The following is an 18497-nucleotide window of genomic DNA, read 5'->3' as shown; positions in this document are numbered from 1 at the left end:
ATTTTACGTAACATTAATTCCGTGATTTATTAGGGTCACGTGACCAACGCAATGGACGAGTGAGCCGCACAAGTCACGAGGCTGCCAGACGACGAGGCTGTCGCTATTGACCGCAGGAGTGTAAGGCCGTGAGGAAGGGAGGACATGGGAGGGCATGGAAGGGCATGGGTTCCCAGCAGCAATAGCTCATCAAATGTAGCTAATTTAAGCCAAATCAGTTGATGCCAAAGGCAACAGCAAATAAGTGTATATAATATATGAAGAATTCTTAGCCAGACAGGCGAAAGAAAGAAACAAGTTTTGTTGTTGCTGACGTTAGTCTTGTTGTTATTGCTGTTGTTGTTTTTGTTGTTGCTGCTGCTCTTGCCTGTGTGTAGGTGTCATAAAGTGCATTCACATGAATGCGATAAAGTTTATTGTCAGCCTGCACCGGCGACTGCTTCGAACTGGCTGGCAACAAGAAAAATTAATACCAAAACATTTGCCTCGCAACGTTGTTGTTGCTGTTGTTGTTGCTGTGGTTGCTGGGCCAGAGATCGCACACGCCTACGCAAACATGTCGCAACTGTCATTTCAGCTTAAGTTGGTCCATTGTACGTTTATATTAGTCGCGCGGGCCTGCATTCAGATAAAGAAAGACCTGGAACGCTGGCCTGGGCACCGGCTCCTCCGTCGACTCCAAGTGCTGATGATGCTGATGTGGCTGTTGTTCTTCTTGTTGTTGGTGTTGTCTTGTTATTCGCCGTGTGTGTCTTGTGTGAGCGAGAAGAGTTACGAGCTGTGCGTCTGACTTTCAAATTCATTTCAAGTGTAAAGCGATATGTCGCCACGCAGGCAGGCGGGCAAGCGGCCAGGCAGACAGGCTGTCGAGGGGCGGACTGCCGGTAGTGTATGAGAATGAGGCTGAGCTGGCAAGTCAGGCAGCGGGAACACTGGAGAGCCTTGTCGCGCTGGTGACAAACTTTGCCATGCTTAAGTTACAAGTCATGTTCAGCATTTTTCCTGTATTCTGTTGTATTTTGTTTGTTTTGCGTTTTGGAAATTTTATTGAATTTGCAACAGCATCAAAATCGACATCAGATTGCTTAAAAGCTTTGCCATATGCCAGTTAGGCCGCCACGCCCATAGCACACACACTAAAATAAAATAATATATATATATTGTATACTATGGTATAAGCTTTTTAATCCATTTTTGGGCTTATGTTTGCATTTTTAAATGCATTAGACACGAACTCAACAACTGAACTGCAATTGTCCCGCTCCCACTTCGCAGCTCGCAATCTCTGCCACTCCCTCTCCCTCTCTCTCTCTCTCTCTCTCTCTCTCTCTGCTCTCTCTTTCCCACTCTGTGCACGTTTAAGTCTGCCATTATTTTGATAACTATGCGCGAAAAGCTTTTTTCATTTGAATTTAACAAAAATGTAGCGTACGTCGCCATGGAAAATGTTGTAAAAACTGCAACGGAAAATGCCACCAAGCAGCAACAACAGCAACAACAACAACAACAACATCAACATCGACAACAACACCAACAGCACCAACAATGGCACCACGCAGACAACAGACGCTGTTGTTGTTGCTTTTGCACAGTCGTAAAGCAGCTGCAGCAGCGCCACCTTCCGTCCAAACCGAAAACATAGGTGGAATATACGACGGGAGCATGTACACTAACAAATACCCTATAAACAAAAAGTGTTAGGAAAATTTCGAAGTGATTAGAAAATAAATAGTATGCCGAAAAAGAAGAATTGTCAAAATCTCTCCAATTTAAGTCAACAAAGCTGACCTACAATATAAGGATAAATACTGAAAAAGTTTTATGTTGAAGTTATTTGTTGACACCAATCTCCAATCAGGAGATTATATATACATCTATATATATGCATATATATTACGATTTTTTTAAAATTCACATTTAACTTTATTTAGTTCTCATAACTTCAAAATAGCCGCTGAATCATTTTACATACGGGGTATACACAATAAAAAAGACAACTGAAAAAATTGGCTTTTGCATTTTAGTCCTTAAAATATTGGAAACAACAAAAAGTTGCATATAAAATTCGTTTCTGGATGTAAAAATTACACAAAAAGCAGCAAAACTTTGCAGTAAACAACAAGAAGTAAAATGAAGAACTGGTGTGAGAGAGAGAGAGAGGGAGGAAGGAAACGAGGGAGTGTGTGTGTGAGAGAGAGAGAGATAAGCTGCAACAGAGATAGAATGAGAAATGGGCTTTGGCGGACTTAAGCGCAATTTAAAAAGTTTATGTGGGATCATGCGAGAGAATGCAGGAACATCTCCATTGTAGTATTTATAAAAATAAGATAAATAAAATATAATATATTCAGATATAACATTCACATTAAATGAGTTAGTAAATTGATTTGTGTGATATATCGAAAGATTTAAATTTTATAAATTATTTAGCATTATGCCCTGGCCGAATGTTAACAGAAGTTTACTGAATGCGGCGGCATATAAAGTAATTTATCAACTATCATTAATTTAAACTATTTGGAATTTCACGCGATAGCCACTGGCTACAGGGTATGCCAGAGTCGTGCCAAAAGCGCTCCCAAAGATATATGCTTGTCGGGCTTGTTGTCTCGCATAACCCATTTTTACATCTACAGCCCGCAGTCGAGATCCAATTTAATGGCTCCCAGTCTGGGCAAGGCCGGGGCCCTTGCGGCCAGCCGCCGGCAAATGCAGCAGATACCAAGAGATAGCAACAGACTTCGTGCCCTTCGAGCCGGCCTCTGCCTGACACCCCCTCACGCCTTTGCCCAATCACCCTTTATGAGCCTTTATTATCATTTAGCAGGAGTATTTCCTTTATTTGGACACCTGTAGAAGGCTTTGTTCGATTGCTAAGTAAATTTGTGCTGGCCACGCCCACTGGCAACCAGCCGTGCTACCCTCTCAATCTACGCTCTTTTGGCCACTTTGGTCGCATTTCACGCGCTCAACCAATTGGAAAATTTACACGTGCAAAATGATGAAAAATTGCTGCGGTTTTCTTTTATTTTTTCATTTCGCGCCGCCGTCATTGGAAATTGTTGGGCATAAAATTGGAAAAGCCAACAAATATTTTCACTGCAACATTTTCATTTAAAGTTTAAAGAGACACACACACACACACACGCACACACATGTTGTTTTCGTTATTTTCTTTTCACATATTTTGTATTCGTTTTGTGTGTTATTTAAATGTGAACATTGTTGTATTTTTGTCATTTGGTGGCTGTTGTTGTTGCTTTGTAATATTTTTAATTTTGCGCAGGCAGCGACATAAATCATTTTGTCGCGCATTGCAAAAATTCCAAAAGAGCAAGGCGAAAAAATTACAAAAATTTTTAAATTAGCTCGCAGCGCACACACACACACACGCACACACACTCGCACACAGAAAGAGAAATATAAGGAATGAAATGGAAATGGGGGCGACTGGGTGGGCCATGTTTGGGGCTGGAATTAAATTTTCATATGAAAAAGTCGGAGCAACAACAATGTGAGTGCCGGGAGGGGGGCGCTGGGGAAACAAAGCCAAATAGTAGAAAATTGGAAAGATGAAGTTGATTGTGATAGCAACAATGTTGTGCCACGATGGGCCCGTGCTGTGGCCGGGCGCGCGATCGAGAGCGGGGGCAGGGCCAGCAATAGGGGTACACTCTGTTCTAAACGAAGAGAAAAAAAACATTTTCAATTTTTCTACACAAAAATGCGAGCGTCGAAGCAACGCTGCTAAAAACTTTGACGACAGACAGCAAAAGCAGCGTGCGGTGGTTGGTGGGTGGCGGGTGGCGGGTGTGAAGAGGGGGTGACGGAGGGTACGGGCCTGATGGCTGGAGGGGAGGATGGAGGGGGTAGCCGCTTGCGCCTTGCAGTAGTCGCTGGCAAGTGATAAATCATTTCAACTGTCACTTTCGAAACACAATTTTATCTAAACACACACACACACACACGTATATATGTATATATATATATATATATATAGAGACAGCATAGATACAGATACAGAACAGACGATGGTATTTGGGGTTCAATTGTTGTTGTTGTTGTTGTTGTTGTCTGGGGTGGCTTCTATTTCTAAATGTCCAAATGGAAAATTCGTTGTGCCAGCATGTGTGTGTTTGCGTGTGTGTGTGTGTGTGTGTGCCACTCGCTGTTGTTGTTTGAGCTGCATTTGAACTTTGTGCCTGGCGATAAGAACGCAGTGCATTTGGATGTTTGTCATTTTCTCATCGTCTCTAATCAAAGGCAGCCCAAAAGAGTCTAGCGCCATTTATCAGCACTTAAGAGCGGGTGCCGTGGTGTCAAGACGGCGGGGAGGGAGAGGGGGCTGACACTCAAAATAGTTGCACTATAAATAGCGACGGAAAATGGGGCTGCCGAAGGCGAAACAATAAATGTTTTTCGCTTTTCCAAATTGTGACTATAACGCGCCGGTTATTTAAAATGTCATAAATTCGTGTTGTCTACAAAGTGAGCAAAACGACAACAACTACAACAACAACAATCACGAAAACTATAAAACTATTTGAGTAAAATGTTAGGGCTTTGCTTTGGCGCGCGCATTTTTTGTCAATTTATTGATTTAACATTGCATAATGAGCAGCAGCAGCAGCAGCAACAGCAACAACAACAACTACAAAATCATTAACTTGGCTTTGGCGTCTACAAACAAAGCGCCAACAGCAACAGCTACAACAACAACAACAACAACAAGAAAAAGAAGAAGAAGAAACCTTTATATTGACTGGTCGCTGCGTCTCGCAACTCAATTCGCCTTCAATTCGCTTTGCTCACGCACACATGCCTGTACACCCGTCAGTATTTGACTAGTGCCATCTCGCTCGCACAAGCGCGACAGCTGCAATATCAGCAGCTAAGCAATGGCGCTGCCTTCTTACGATATAAGCAGCCAGTGCGCTCAACTTACGATACGCTTACGATACGACGACGGGGAAATCGCTTGTAGCTGTGTTGTATATGTTTGAGAGTGTGTGTGAGTGTGCCGCTCTCTGAGAGCGCTTCAGCCCAGACTGTTTGGCTCGGGCTGCCGTTGAGTAGTTTCTGCCGTGGCCGCCGTTTTATTTATTTTTTTTTTTATATTTTATTTTTTAACTATAAAAACGACAATAAAATTTTTAGTGCTAAGATTTATGTGCGAACAATTTGGGCTTTTGTCTCCGCTCTTGCTCGACTCAATTAATTTGTTTTCTTTTGTGTTTATTTTCTTTTATTTTTTGTTCATTTATTCATTTGATTATTTTCGAGCGCATTTTTGATTAAACAGGTGCGACAGCTGTGTCATCTAATATGCCATTAATATTTTGATGATTTTTCTTTTAAACTAAGCCCAGCCAAATTGTCAACCCTCGACTGCATTTGAAAAGCGCCAGGCAGCTGGTGGGGTGTCCCCTTGTGTGCACGATAAACACCCCACAAAAGCGTCCATAAAACGTGCCCATTACTACCAAGAAAATTGCCCATTAAGAAAACGAGGCAGACGCCTTGTTGCTGTTGTTGCACTGGCCAAGCTTGAATTTAAATAAAGGTGCGTCGCCCTCACTGAGCAGCAACAACAACAACAACAAAAACAACAAAAAATAATAGAAGTCGCTGCCAGCTGCCAGGGGGCGGGGGGCGGGGGTAGCCAGCCCCTGTGCTGGCAACGCCCAACCACTTGGCCCAGTGTCTTCATTGTGCTTTAGAGCCAATAAACCAAATTATTATTGGCGCCATTTTCATTCCTCTTCTTCTTATTTTCTTGTTGTCCACTTTTTAGGCACTGCGTATTTCATTTAAAGTTTTATGCGCCTAAAGTGGCCATAAGCCGGCGAGCGTGGGCCTGGAGGGGGTGGCATTAGGGGAGGGGTGTTGGCAGTCGTGAGCTTTAGATAGTTGTGGGTGCGAGCTTGGAGCGTTCCACTTGCGCAACTGTCAGTCAATGTCGCCTGACGAAAGCTGCTCGCCAAGTATTAGAGTGTGTGCGAGTGTGTGCGAGTGTGTGCGAGTGTGTCTATGCTGGCTTAACTTATTTAACATACTGTCAATATTGTGCAAATCTTGAAGTTGACAAGTGTTACAAATCGCCTGCGACAGTCAGTCGAGTCGAGTCGAGTCGAGTCGCATCGAGTTGAGTTTGGGGCTTTGAGCGGCCAGTTACATAGCTTAAGAACTCAAGAGCTTGAGAATTGATATATGCTATGATTACTCAGAGCAGAATTTTCTATTGTTTGATTTGATAAACTAATAAGCGGCTTTTCTAACTCTTTCAGGACGATGGTGTCGAAGAGAATGGTCCTCACCTGCCGATGCTCGCAATGCAGACGCCTCGCGGCGACTGTATTCCTCAGTCTTCCTTGGTAGTCCTGGTAAGTAGCAGATTTATTCTTTATCAAACTCGGCTCACCTCTTGTTGGCCACTTTATCAGTCTTATGACCCAGCGACCAACTGACGTCAATGTTTCCATTAGATTTCATTGATTTACAATATCAATTCCAGTTTTTTTTTTCTGCTTTCTCGTTTTGTTTTTTTTTTTTGGTTTTTTTTGGTAGGTAGTTAAACAGAAACCTGCCGCATGATAGTGGTGTGGCATTGTTTTTTCCTGTTTGAGGTTTTTTTTTTGCGATTGCTTTGTTGTTTTTTGCTATGCTATCGCCGGCACCAGAGAGATCTGTTGGCCAGATTGTGCCAAAGAGTTAACGTTAATGGCAAACTACTAACAATGGCCGCTGCCTCACGGCCTGGCGCAGTAGGTAATTTCTATAATGATATACGAACTTGCCACAGGCCGCAAAAATGCCAAACAAAGGCAGTCGAGTAGGCTCAGCCAGTTGGCCAACTGCTCCGCCTGCCATTCGCCAACTGGCCAACTGGCAATGGCCACAGCAGCAGCAACAGCAGCAACAGCCACAGCAGAATCTATGGCCATGAAGCTGATAATGGCGTTCATAGTCATGTGGCAGCCGGGCAGCCAATGGATCAGGATCAGAAGCAGACTTTCGCATCAGCCAATGCCATGAAATGGCCCAGCGTGGATCTAAACGCATCGCATTACACTATGCAACAGCTGTTTTTGGCACGGGATGTCATTGTTTGTTTCCAATTACTGGCCTTATACCAGCCAACTCTTGAGGTTTATGATGCACGAAAGCAAAGTCTATAATATAAACAATTCACTTAAGTCTCGGCTGAGCAACGCCTAAATGCATAGTCTAGTTGAAGATATATTTAAAAACATGTTTTTATTTTGAATGAGAATAATATACAAATATTCGAATTAAACATGCTCGTTAAAATATGTGCGGCATTTTGTTGCATAGTGTAGTTGGACAGGCTCTTTCTGAGGTAATCCATGGGGCGGAGCTCAGGTCGGCAATGCGTGCCAATTACATGCAGCTTTCTTCTAATACACACACATCCACTGCTTCTTTTTCCCTTGCCGCTTCGCAGTATTTCCCTCTGTCTTTATGTCTATGCTGTAATCAAAATTCCAAGTGCCAGCAGGTTGCTCACTCGAGCAATTCGTTAAAGTCAATTTGCAAATCATTTTTCCATTGAAACTCAATCTACGTCCACGTGAAAATACCCAAAAGGAATGAACTTGCGGCTCAACCTGCCGTCCGCCGAGTTGTCCGTCGTCTCCAGTCTCTAGTCTTCTTCAGTCTGTCGTCTCTTCAGGCTTAGCTTCAGCTCCACATCCACATCCACATTCACAGCCACATCCACATCCGCGTCGCGCTGCCTCCTTTGCCGCATCGATAATAATGATTTTCTTTGAAATGCATACTTGAGCTGCGCCTCAGCCTCAGCCTCAGCCCCAGCCTCGACTTTGGCCCCGTGGCTATGGCTATGGCTAAAGCTGTGGCTGTGGCTGTGGCTGTGGCTTTAAAAAACTGACAGACAACTTTGTGTGCGCTGCAGCTTTGCGGGGCTTAGACTTCGATGGCTTCGAACGTGGTGTAATAATACTAAATTGTTGCTGATTATCCTTTTGGCGGTTCGCCTTTGGACATGTTCTTGGCCTGGGCCCTGTCTACGTTTTTGGCTGTGTTTCTGGCTCTTTTGCATACGCTCTGTCTGTTACCTGAAAATGGCGTCACAGTCACTGAGCAACAGCTACAGCAGCAGCAGCAGCAGCCGCAGCAGCAGCCCGGGCAGAGGAGGGTTTCTATGTTCTGGGTTCTGTGCATCTGCAACTCTATTTCGACTGGAACTCCGCCTCGTTCTCCATCTCCTTGCCCTCTGTGCTGCATGTGTGTGTGTGTTGGCTTGATTTTGAAAGAAATCAAGCAAAAATCAAAGCCCAAGCCGCCAAAACCAAACCACTTGGACTCGAGTGGAGTGGAGTGTAGTGGAGTGGTGTGCTGTGGTGTGGTGTGGTTTGAAGTGGAGCCGAGCGACGAGGCCCACTTCAATAGCCACATAAATAGACTTGGAGTCGCGCTTGACTCTGTTACTCTTTGGCGGGCATTGGAAAATCGTGTGGTCTGTGCTCGTCCGTTGCTTTTTCTACGGGGTTTGTTTTGCCTAGTTTTTTTTTTTTTTTTTTTTTTTGGGTGCTTCATTTTTATGCTTCACTTGGCCGCTTTGTCGGCACTTGAGCCGAGCGCTTTTCCACTCCACACGTTTTTCGCAGAAACTTTTCTGTCGCGCTTTGGTAATTACCGTTAAATGACCCAAGTCGCCAGCCCGCTACTACTCCCCCTCTGCCTCCTCCTCCCCATCCCTCTTCGCTTTAGCAACCGCCATCACCTCCACATCCACCTCCACCTCGTTCCCAGAGCTGTCAAACTGTGAGTCGCCGCCAAGTTGACGCAGTCCTTGACAATTGTCAACTGCTGGCAGCCTCAAGGCTGAGCTTCAGCTTCGCCGTCTGCAAATTAATTGCGCCCAGGCCAGAGTACGAAAAGTGAAGACCAGAAACCAGCAGGCAGCAGCCGGCAGCGGGAGCAAGAGGCAGCAAGAGGCCGCAGTCTAAGCCCAGACCCACAAGTTGTCCAAGTCGACGGGCCAAACAAATTTTGCATACCAAATGCTATTTGTTGTTGCTGGTGCTGCTTTTCTGTCTTTCTGTTGTTTTTTTTTTTTGCGCTCCGCAAAGTTTGTCGAAGTTGCACTTTGCATTTTAACAGTCGGCGACAACTTCCAGCAAAATCAATTAACAAACAATAAACGTTTGTTGGCCAAGCCAGACACGTATTTTATTTAAGTATCTAGAATATTAAAATGGGATCAGACACGACTTGTTGTTGTACAGCCAGAGAGAGAGAGAGAGAAAGAGAGAGAGAGAGGGAGAGAGAAAGAGGGGGCACAGTGACAAAAATTGAGGCACTGCGTCGGCGACATTCATTGAAACGTTTTCGGAATATTTGAGCGGCTTCGGAGCGCTTTGCGTTGCTTTCTTTAATGCGTTTGGCTGCGGCTGTAACAACAGCAACAACAACAACAAGAACAACAACAACAAAAACAGCAACATCTACAATCCGAAAGATACTTTTTTGTTGCCCCGACACAAAAAAGTGCAATGTGTGAGTGAGCCGCGAGCTGGAACTGATGGCAAGTCGGGCTTAATCTGTCGCAATGCCTGGAGGCCTTGGTGAGAACCACGAACCACCCAGCGACCGCCGACGGGCACCGCATCAACTTAAGACGATTATTTATGAACTGCCGGCCAGGCCAGCGACTCTGGACACTGGCAATGGACTGTTGGCTCGACAGCAATGGCCGCTGCAGGACACTGACATCGACACCGATCCGCACCACCAGCGCGACACCATTGAACATTGTACATGTGTACAATGTACAATGTAGCAATGCGTGTTCGATGACTTAAATGACAACGAACGCAGACGACGACGATGTGTGAGGATGTGAGGAGAGTCAGAAACACAGAGATGCGGAGATGCAGAGATGCGAAGATGCGAATGCCAGACGAATGCAACGGAGCTGTAACAAAAGTCCAGCCTTCGGTTCACAAAATACTCTTAGCCATGTTATTACAAAGTGGCTAAATGACTGCTAAAGTATGAAGGCCACAAGTTTGAGCCCCAGCCTGGCCCAGAATGAGCTCTCGAACTCAATCAGCTGCCTAGATAAATATCACGCATATCTGGCGAGGCAGCCTTCAGCTGCTTAGCTATTATGTACATAGATACATGTGTGTTGTATCTTGCGTCTGTTTTTGGCATTTCCGTGCACATACTCGGAGCCCCTGGACTCTGTGCCTAGGTGGCTAACCCCGGCCTCTGGGCCATAAAGAGTACAAGGAATGGCAAATGGCCAATGGTCTCGTTTAGGTTAATTCTAAAGCTACACGAATATTTTATGCGAGCTTAACTCGAAGCAAAAATAAGAAAAAAGTAACAGAAGGGCAGATGAGATACAAGATTGACTCCGGATTTGGGTAACAACGCATCAAATTTGCATAATGCCCTGGGCTTAAAATGATTATAAACTTTGCGTAAAAGCAGAGCAAAGCTATAAAAACCATCTTTTGATTTGCGTGTGAAAATGCAGCAAATATCAAAAAATAAATAACAAATAAAAACCAAACAGAAAATTAAATTAAATTTTGTATACATATGAGTATACAGCTTAAAGCGGCAAGCATTGTTTTATTTTTATTTATTTATTTTCCTTGTTTTTTTTTTCTTTTCTTTATTCCAATTTGCTGCATTTGATTTGCTCCAAATATTTTCGGTTCACACTTCGGGCTGATACCGGAGGTTCCATAGTTTTTTGATTGATTGCCGGGGTCCCTCCGCTCCGCTGCACAATGCGTGCGAGAGTGTGTGAATATATATCATATTTTTATAGCAGCAACACAAAAAACATTCTGCGGTCAAAGTCTGCACGAAAATTTAAAACATTTGATTTTTTTGTAGCTTTGGTTTTTTTTTGGTTAGCCCGCAAGCGAACTGTGATGCAAGCCTGGGTCACAAAAAATACGAAAAGATTTATTGTGGTTCGAGCTTTGAGGTCTGAGAAATTTTTGAATGCCAGCGAATTGAACTTGTTGAGGAAGATAATTCATCTGTGTTTGTCGAGACCGTGCTATGGCCAAATTTTGTAGAAGTTTGTTGCTGGTGGCGTTAATTAAATTAGAGTGAAAGGTGGGCGTTAAGATCCCTGTGTGCAGTTCATAAAATATGTATATGTCGAAATATGTGAATTCTTGACTAACCTCTCTCCTTTCATCTCTTGTTTCCTTTGCAGACAATTTCGGAACGAGCGCAAGCGGTAAGCTTTCTCTTTAAAACATTATTATATATCTACTTATGTGCCACATGCGAGGGCAAGCGTCCACCAATGAGAAGGGCCCTGTCCAGACTCACGCCCAGCTGGGAATGCTGCAAAATGGCCAAGAGTGCGATCTCCAACAAACCGACCGCCAACAAACAACAAAAAACAACTCGAACAAAAAAAAAAAAAAAAGAAAAAAGAACACAACAATCTGCAACATAGCGTAACGCTCTCTAAACTGAAAATTGTATGGCTTGCGACTTGCTGGCTGCCTTTTGATGCGCCCTTCATTTAGCATTTGACAGGACCCATAATTATAAACGGGCATAACCCATCATCAGCATCAGCAGCAGCAGCAGCAGCAGCAGCCGGAGACCAAAGGCTGCAACAACAACTAAATGCTGGGGCCATATACATTTTCTGATTAAGAGCCATCTTATCATTATTATAGACTGTGCGCACGCTCGGGCCCTTCTGACTCTTACTCCGACTATGACTCTGGGGGGACGCGAAGCAGAGGGGTACACAAAAAAAAACACACACATGTATATATATATATATATATATATATATATATATATATATATATATATGTATATAAATAAAAATAAAATAAAATACCAAAAGACACACGCACATATCGAAATGTAGCCGTGCGTGAGTGAGTGCTGTGTGCGTGTGTGTTCGGGTCTTTGCCTGCCAGTCTCTGCCCCCCTTAAAGGCATTATAGGGATTTAGTTTTTGGGATTTCGATTTCTCACACAGCGGAGCAAACGGAGCGAGCAGCCCGAAAAAATGAAAGAAATAAGAAATGTGTAGAACATATTGTTGCGTTGCTTGGGTTTCGTTTCCGAAGATTTCCTGTGAAATACTTTAAGCCCCGGCCCTGGGCATGCCAGGGAGACCAACAAGAACAAGAACAAGACTGTGACCGGGACCGGGACCGAGACTGAGACTGAGACCCAGAATAACAGAACCGAAGACAGAGTTTCGGTTACTCTGTTCGATTCGGTTCTTAGTTTTGTTGTGTTGTGTTTTGGGTTAAACATACTTGAAATTCTTGTTTCGACTCTGCGGCAGGGGCGGGGGCGGGCTCGTTGGCAGCTACAGAACCGTTGAGGAGCGTGCAGCGTCTCTTTCTCTTTCTCGCACTCTCTCTTTCTCTCCGCGTATGTGTGTTTGTGTGGGTAATTTAATACGCTTTCGAAATTAAGAAAAATACACTCTAATATATATACACATGCTTGTACGTACATCTACATACATCTCGATATGGATGGTAGGCATGAAAGGTCACAGCGAAAGATTTAAATTTGAAATTAGTATGGCGGCGTCGGGCAACATAAATTACAACAACAACAACAACAGGAACCGCCACATTGACAACCATGTCTTACAAAGCCTTTGTGGCCAAGAGCTCGGGGCATCTTTTTGGGAAATATTTCATTATTATTAGACAGTTGCTGAGCAGTCGCCGAGTGCTCGAGTCTTTTAACCGGGCAGGTCATTGATTTTTGTCTAATATTCTCATATGTTTTCTTTCTGTTTTTATCAGCATAGAGGCTTTATTTTGTTTTTTTGTAATTTATGCAGCGGCTGGTTCATGTTATTAACTGTAATTTGCATATTATAAAGCCGAAAAGCTGATATTTTCAAAGATTTATTTTTTATTTTGTTCGGTTTGGATTGCTTGTGTGTCTGCGTGCTGTTCTTTTTTTTTCGTCTGCTGACAAACGCCTCATTTCCTTTCTTAATAAACCATTTTGTTGTTACACAAAACTTTTGCAGTCGTTTTTCCCGTCCGAGTTTTCCTTGCCCTACAACATGGCCGCCCAGCGCAGAGCTAAAAAGAAGCAAAACGTTTGGCAGAAATGTTTTGCAATTTCTTGTTCAAAGATTTTCACCAGTAAAGAGTGAGAGAAGCAAGAGAGTAAGAGAGTAGGAAAGGTAGATAGGGGGCAACAGCAGCGAGAAACCTCGTTGTTGTCTCCGTGTCGTGACTGATGCGTTATAATTTTCATGCTGTTAAAAAAGCATTTTCAGTGTGTTATTAAAATAAAAAATAAAAAACGAATATGAAAATACAAATGGCAATGTCTTGTTGCCCCGCTCTGTTCTGCTAGCTTGCTCGGTGGGGTCCGCCTTGCCTTCTGTCTGCTGCAATTTGGATGTCAAAAATCAACGGCAGACATTTATTTTTTGTGTTTGGTGTGCTAAACGCAATTACACGCTTATGAATTGCATACTAATATGTTGAATATAATAATTTAAAAAGTATATAAAAATCGCCAAAATAACAAAACTTGGGGTGGAACAACAGGTCCTAGACCCGATACGAACATGCAATATAATTGGCCTTTATGCCAGAAATCGCCAGTAAATTAAAATATTTAGAAAATTGTACAATTTGTTAAACAAAAAAGATTCAAATGGCCACAACAGAACATTTAACACTAGACATTTTGCCTCTTTGAACTCAAGCTTGGACCTCGTTCAATATTTGTAAGCCACAGGCAGCTAGCCGCCTAGTCTGCCAGCAGACTCACGTCTTCTGTCTCCTTTCTCCCGTCTCTCATCCCGCCTCTAAGGTATCGTGTCAATGTGAGTGAATTACACTACACGACTGGATGTGCATAAGAAATATGCATACCCACTCACCCCGAGTGCCCGTGTCAGTCTAAGTCTCGGTCTCAGTTTCATTTTGAGTTTTAGTTTAAGCCTTGAGCTCGTCGACAGTCGACCGTCACCCGTCGCCCGTGGAGGAGAACATAAGAACACCCAAAAACAAATTAAACGCGTTGCCATTAATCTTCAAACTTGCGAGACGCACATCATCATATGTGACTGAGACAAACGTGGGGCAATGGGTGCACTTCAGCGGCGGGCTAGGGGCTAAAAGGCGCACAGGCCGCACTTTGGGGGCTCCACAGGCCGGCCCCATAATCAAGGTGAGATGCATTTCAACATGTCTCATAAATTCGTGCGGATTGAGCGCAAGCCGCACAAAATCTTGTCCAGACGTCGTATGTGGATTTGCATAAACTCCGTGAGCGTCGCCCAGGAGGAGAGACCGTGTGTGTGTGTGTGTATGGTGCATGTGAAATAACCAGTCAAGAGTCCATTTGTACGATTGTGTATTTATATACACAAAATATGTATGCATGCATATATATATATGATTCTTTAACTGCGTTCATAAATTTGGCAAATTTGACAATTATGCGCATTAATAATAAATAAAATTGACAATAATTGAATTTGAATATTTTGATGATGCGTATGTAATGAAAGGGAGAGAGAGCGAGAGAGAGAGAGAGAGAGAGAGACAGAGACAGAGACAGAGAGACACAAGACGGAGTCAGGCTCAGATTGAGCGAGGGGACAGATGGGAGAGCCACATATGGCTAATCTGCATATAAGGCGGTTGCTCTGACAGCTTTTGACTGTTTTTTAGGTTTCTTTTTTGTTGTTGTTGTTTTTGTGGGTAGGCGTGAAAACATGTGTTGGCTTTGGTTATTTCTTTCTGTATTTTTTTGGCCTTTCAATGCTGTTGCCATTTACGCTTGGAATTTTAATAAACTTTTGAGCACTTTGGGCGACTTTTTGTGCTTTGTTGCAGTCGTTTTTTTGTGTAAAATTTTGAGGCGCAAAAAAGTTTACAAGCTGCAACAACAGCAGCAGCATGAGAACCGAAGCCAAAAGTCCAAGGAGACCGACCAATCTCAACGGACCGCAAAAATCCGTATAAAAATAATGAGGCATGAACATGTTGCAGCATCCCGCAGCAGCAGCAGCAGCGGCAGCGGCAACTACATCAGCAACAAGCTCTCTGGCCAGCAATATTATTATTATTATTATTATTATTATATTTTGTGCGGGCAAAACAATGCAACTGACGCCGCTGCCGCCACAGGCCGGCTCAAAATATTGCAGCGGATCACACAAATCCGCCATAAAAAATACATATACATGCACACATTTATTCATCCATGCCCATAGCATATGCAGGCATTGGCAAACTGGTCAAGCTAAAAGCCAAAGCCGCTTTTGTGTTAATACCTCAAAACGTTTCGTTCTTTTTTGTGTCATCCTCCTCTTGGGGCCTGGGAAGCGCAAAAAATGGCTACAAATATCGCTATTGACTCTGAGGTGTGCGTATGTGTGTGTGTGTGTATGCCTGCCATATGCCAGAGTTGGATAAACCTTTGCGGCTGTTGTTCTTATTGACTTGTTGCCGTTTTATGGCGTTGTGCGATTGGTGATCCATCATCATTTTGAGGCCTCACATAATTTGCCGTTTTCGCACATGAAAATCGTTAGGGAAATTGGGTACATTTAAGTGCTCGATGCTAAATTGCTTATGAAAAATAATGGAGTTGTGCAGGCGAAGTGAGAGCCTATCCTTACAGACTCTTCTGGAAATGGGAAACGGAATTCGCAACGTACGCGAACAATTTATGACATCTAGTTATTGTACTATTATGTTTCACTTTGGAATATATTATCATTAAGTGTGACTATTTTTTAAAGGTGTTCACTTATATACACAGATTTTATTTATATATAACTTACAGACTTACGCATGTTAGGCAAAATGTTAGCGTTATTCATTTGAGTTAGTTATACCTGTTTTGGTCTTCGTCGTTGGGACTCATCAATTTGGCCAATGCAATTCGAAGTGGCCACAAAATAAAACTTGCCACACGCCAACAACAAATAACAAAAACGTTGCCCCATCAATTATTCAGGCGCCGTGCAATTTTTCATCATTTAATTAAGTCATATGGCAAACACTTTAAGCTTTATTAATTTGCCGATCGTATAAAAGTAATAGCTTTTCATAATTGTCAGCCAGTGGCGCTTGGCTCACTTGACTCTTGAGCTTCTGAGATGTGCGACAAATCCTCGAGCGAGTGAAGTGCTGGGAAATTAATTGCCGATGTTTATCACTCACGGCATATTCAATAAAGTTTCCATAAGCAATAAATGCGCTTGGCTTAAAGCAGCGCAGGCGTATTAATCATTATTATACAGTCGCAATCAGTGCGAGTGTGGCTTGGGTTAGCTAATGAGTGAGAGATCGGGCCAACAGCAGCGGCAACACCTTGGAGGTCTCACTTGGATACCCGACACGAGTGTTTGTTGTCGTTGTTTAGCCACCCACTTCAAAGCAACAGCAACAACAATAATGATGATGATGACGAAGAGGAAGACGCCCCTTTTTGAAGCTTTTGTCATGCGTGAGTTGCGCGCTGCTCTCCGACTCAAGTGGCCAAGCTTGAGGCTCAGCTGAAGTACAGCTTCTTTGGCCACACTTGAGCCGAGATGGGGCAGGGCATGGGGCTCAAGTGTTTGCGTTTGTCGAGCTAGCTGCAGCTCTTGTGGCCGTGTGACAAAACAGTCAGTCAGCTGCCAGGATGCCACCCAGGGCGTTTGCTGATTTCTCTTGACATGTTTTGAATTCAATTAAGTAAATGCCTGAAGTTGCGAGCTCAACTCACAACGTGCCACGTCTCTCAATTGCTTGTTGCTGTTGCTACCACGAGTAGCTGGTAGCTGGTAGCTGGCAGCTTGTGTTTATTATTATTAAAAGCGAAACTCAATTAGCTGCCCAGCCCATCGCCATGGATCCGTACTCGCACTCGAGAGACCCTGCCCGAAACGCCGCAAGTTGCCCTGTGAGCTTAAGCAGACTTCCGCCATGTTCAGTGTTCACTGTACGGTGTGCGGTGGTCGGCACTCAGGGGCTGTGCCCATTGGAAAATGATTGACAGACGATTGGCATGATTTTGTATAAACAAATGCCCCAAGTCGAAGGCGCAAAAAATGTTTTAAACGAAAACTCATACACAAAACACACATACAGACACACGCAGGCACACACACACAACACACATACGTACTCTAACAATACACACACCCGCACCTAGCGTGAAAATGGAAAGTTGGGCGTTTGGTTTTCATTTTGTGTGAAGCAACTAGGAAAAAAGTTTATTTAAAAACTAATTGAAAACTGCTTGCCTGTTGGCTACGACTTGCCACGGTTCGGTTCAGCTGCTTCTTCTGGGGCACCCGCCCATAGCCTCCGCCTAGTTCCATAGTTCCCAGTCAAGTGCTCGTTGTTTCGTATATTTAGCTACGCGTTTCTGGCCCGAATAATGAAAAAACAATTCGTTTCTCTTATATTTTTTTTATTTTTTATTTTGTTGTCTGTTTGAAAAGCAATTTGTTTGTTTTCTTTGCTATCGCTAACAGTATGGAAAAGTGCATTTTGTTATTGAAATTTATAAATGCAATTATAGCATATTATTTCTATTTATTATTCCAATCAGTTTTCTTGACCTCTTCCATATGATGCCATATTTATTATTTGTTTTTCTTTTATGTAAGCCAAAAATGTTCAAAACTGTCAAATTAAACTGCCAGTTAACATTTTGCGCTTTCATTTATAAGTATACATCTTTTTATTTCTTTCAGTTGAAATTTGGGCATGAAATAAAATTTATTGTAAGTAAGATATAAGAACATGGGCAGACTCTTTCTTATATGATTCTGGAAGATAGAAACGAATTTTCTTTTTAGTATATGTGCTATTCATGCTGATAACATTTGATTTAAAGAATACAAGATTTAAAGTTTGTATCACAATTTTATTGAACATATAAATGATGAGCGGAAAATAGGAGCCGGGGTTACTTGATAATGATCTAGAAATTATGATAGACAAGGGTAAAGGGTTGTATTATCACAGAAATCATGCCTTTCGTTTTAAACGAACAAGGTTATGAATAAAAATGTATACAACAGGAAGAGGGATTCTTTGTTCTTATAAAGTTTATAGGTTCGATTGACCCAAGTCTGCCTGGCTGTCTGTTTGTCGACTGTCCGCCTGCTCGTACGTATTTTAATGCTAATTACAAAAGCGAACTTAGGGATAAAGGTGAAAAAGGACAGCCGCAGCGTAGACAGTGCATCAAGTGGCATCTTTTAGCAAATGGTCTTCCATTAAACGCATTTGAAATATTTATAAGTAGTCAAAATGCAACTTGGTCAGGCTTCTCGGGTTGGCTCCTCCGACTCTGTTGATGGGTTAGGGGTGACAACTGAGCGTAGGTGGTTAACTTGTCTCGCTTCTGAATGGCTCGTGCCTTGAACTATGTGCATGTGTGTGCACTTCTCTCCCTCCATTTCTCTCTGTCCCTCTCTTTCTCTTTCTCTCTCTCTCTCTCTCTCTCTCTCT

The 18497-nt window shown here is 43.0% G+C and overlaps 1 protein-coding gene across 1 annotated transcript in view; it reads left to right on the top strand.

The window, feature by feature from the left end:
- Nucleotides 1–820: 820 nt before the first annotated feature.
- LOC115762020 (homeobox protein homothorax-like) overlaps nucleotides 821–18497 on the top strand; it is a 31568-nt gene continuing 13891 nt past the window's right edge. Inside the window, exons 1-3 of the mRNA XM_030704088.1 lie at nucleotides 821–884; nucleotides 6288–6383; nucleotides 11231–11254. Coding sequence (XP_030559948.1) covers nucleotides 821–884; nucleotides 6288–6383; nucleotides 11231–11254 — 184 coding nt within the window. The remainder of the gene's footprint in view (nucleotides 885–6287; nucleotides 6384–11230; nucleotides 11255–18497) is intronic.

This window comes from Drosophila novamexicana, unplaced genomic scaffold (assembly GCF_003285875.2).
Source record: "Drosophila novamexicana strain 15010-1031.04,08,12 unplaced genomic scaffold, DnovRS2.1 tig00000512-arrow-arrow-pilon, whole genome shotgun sequence".
In the NCBI taxonomy this organism is placed as follows: domain Eukaryota; kingdom Metazoa; phylum Arthropoda; class Insecta; order Diptera; family Drosophilidae; genus Drosophila; species Drosophila novamexicana.
Note: the sequence above shows the minus strand (reverse complement) of the source record. Positions and strands in the feature narration are given on the sequence as shown.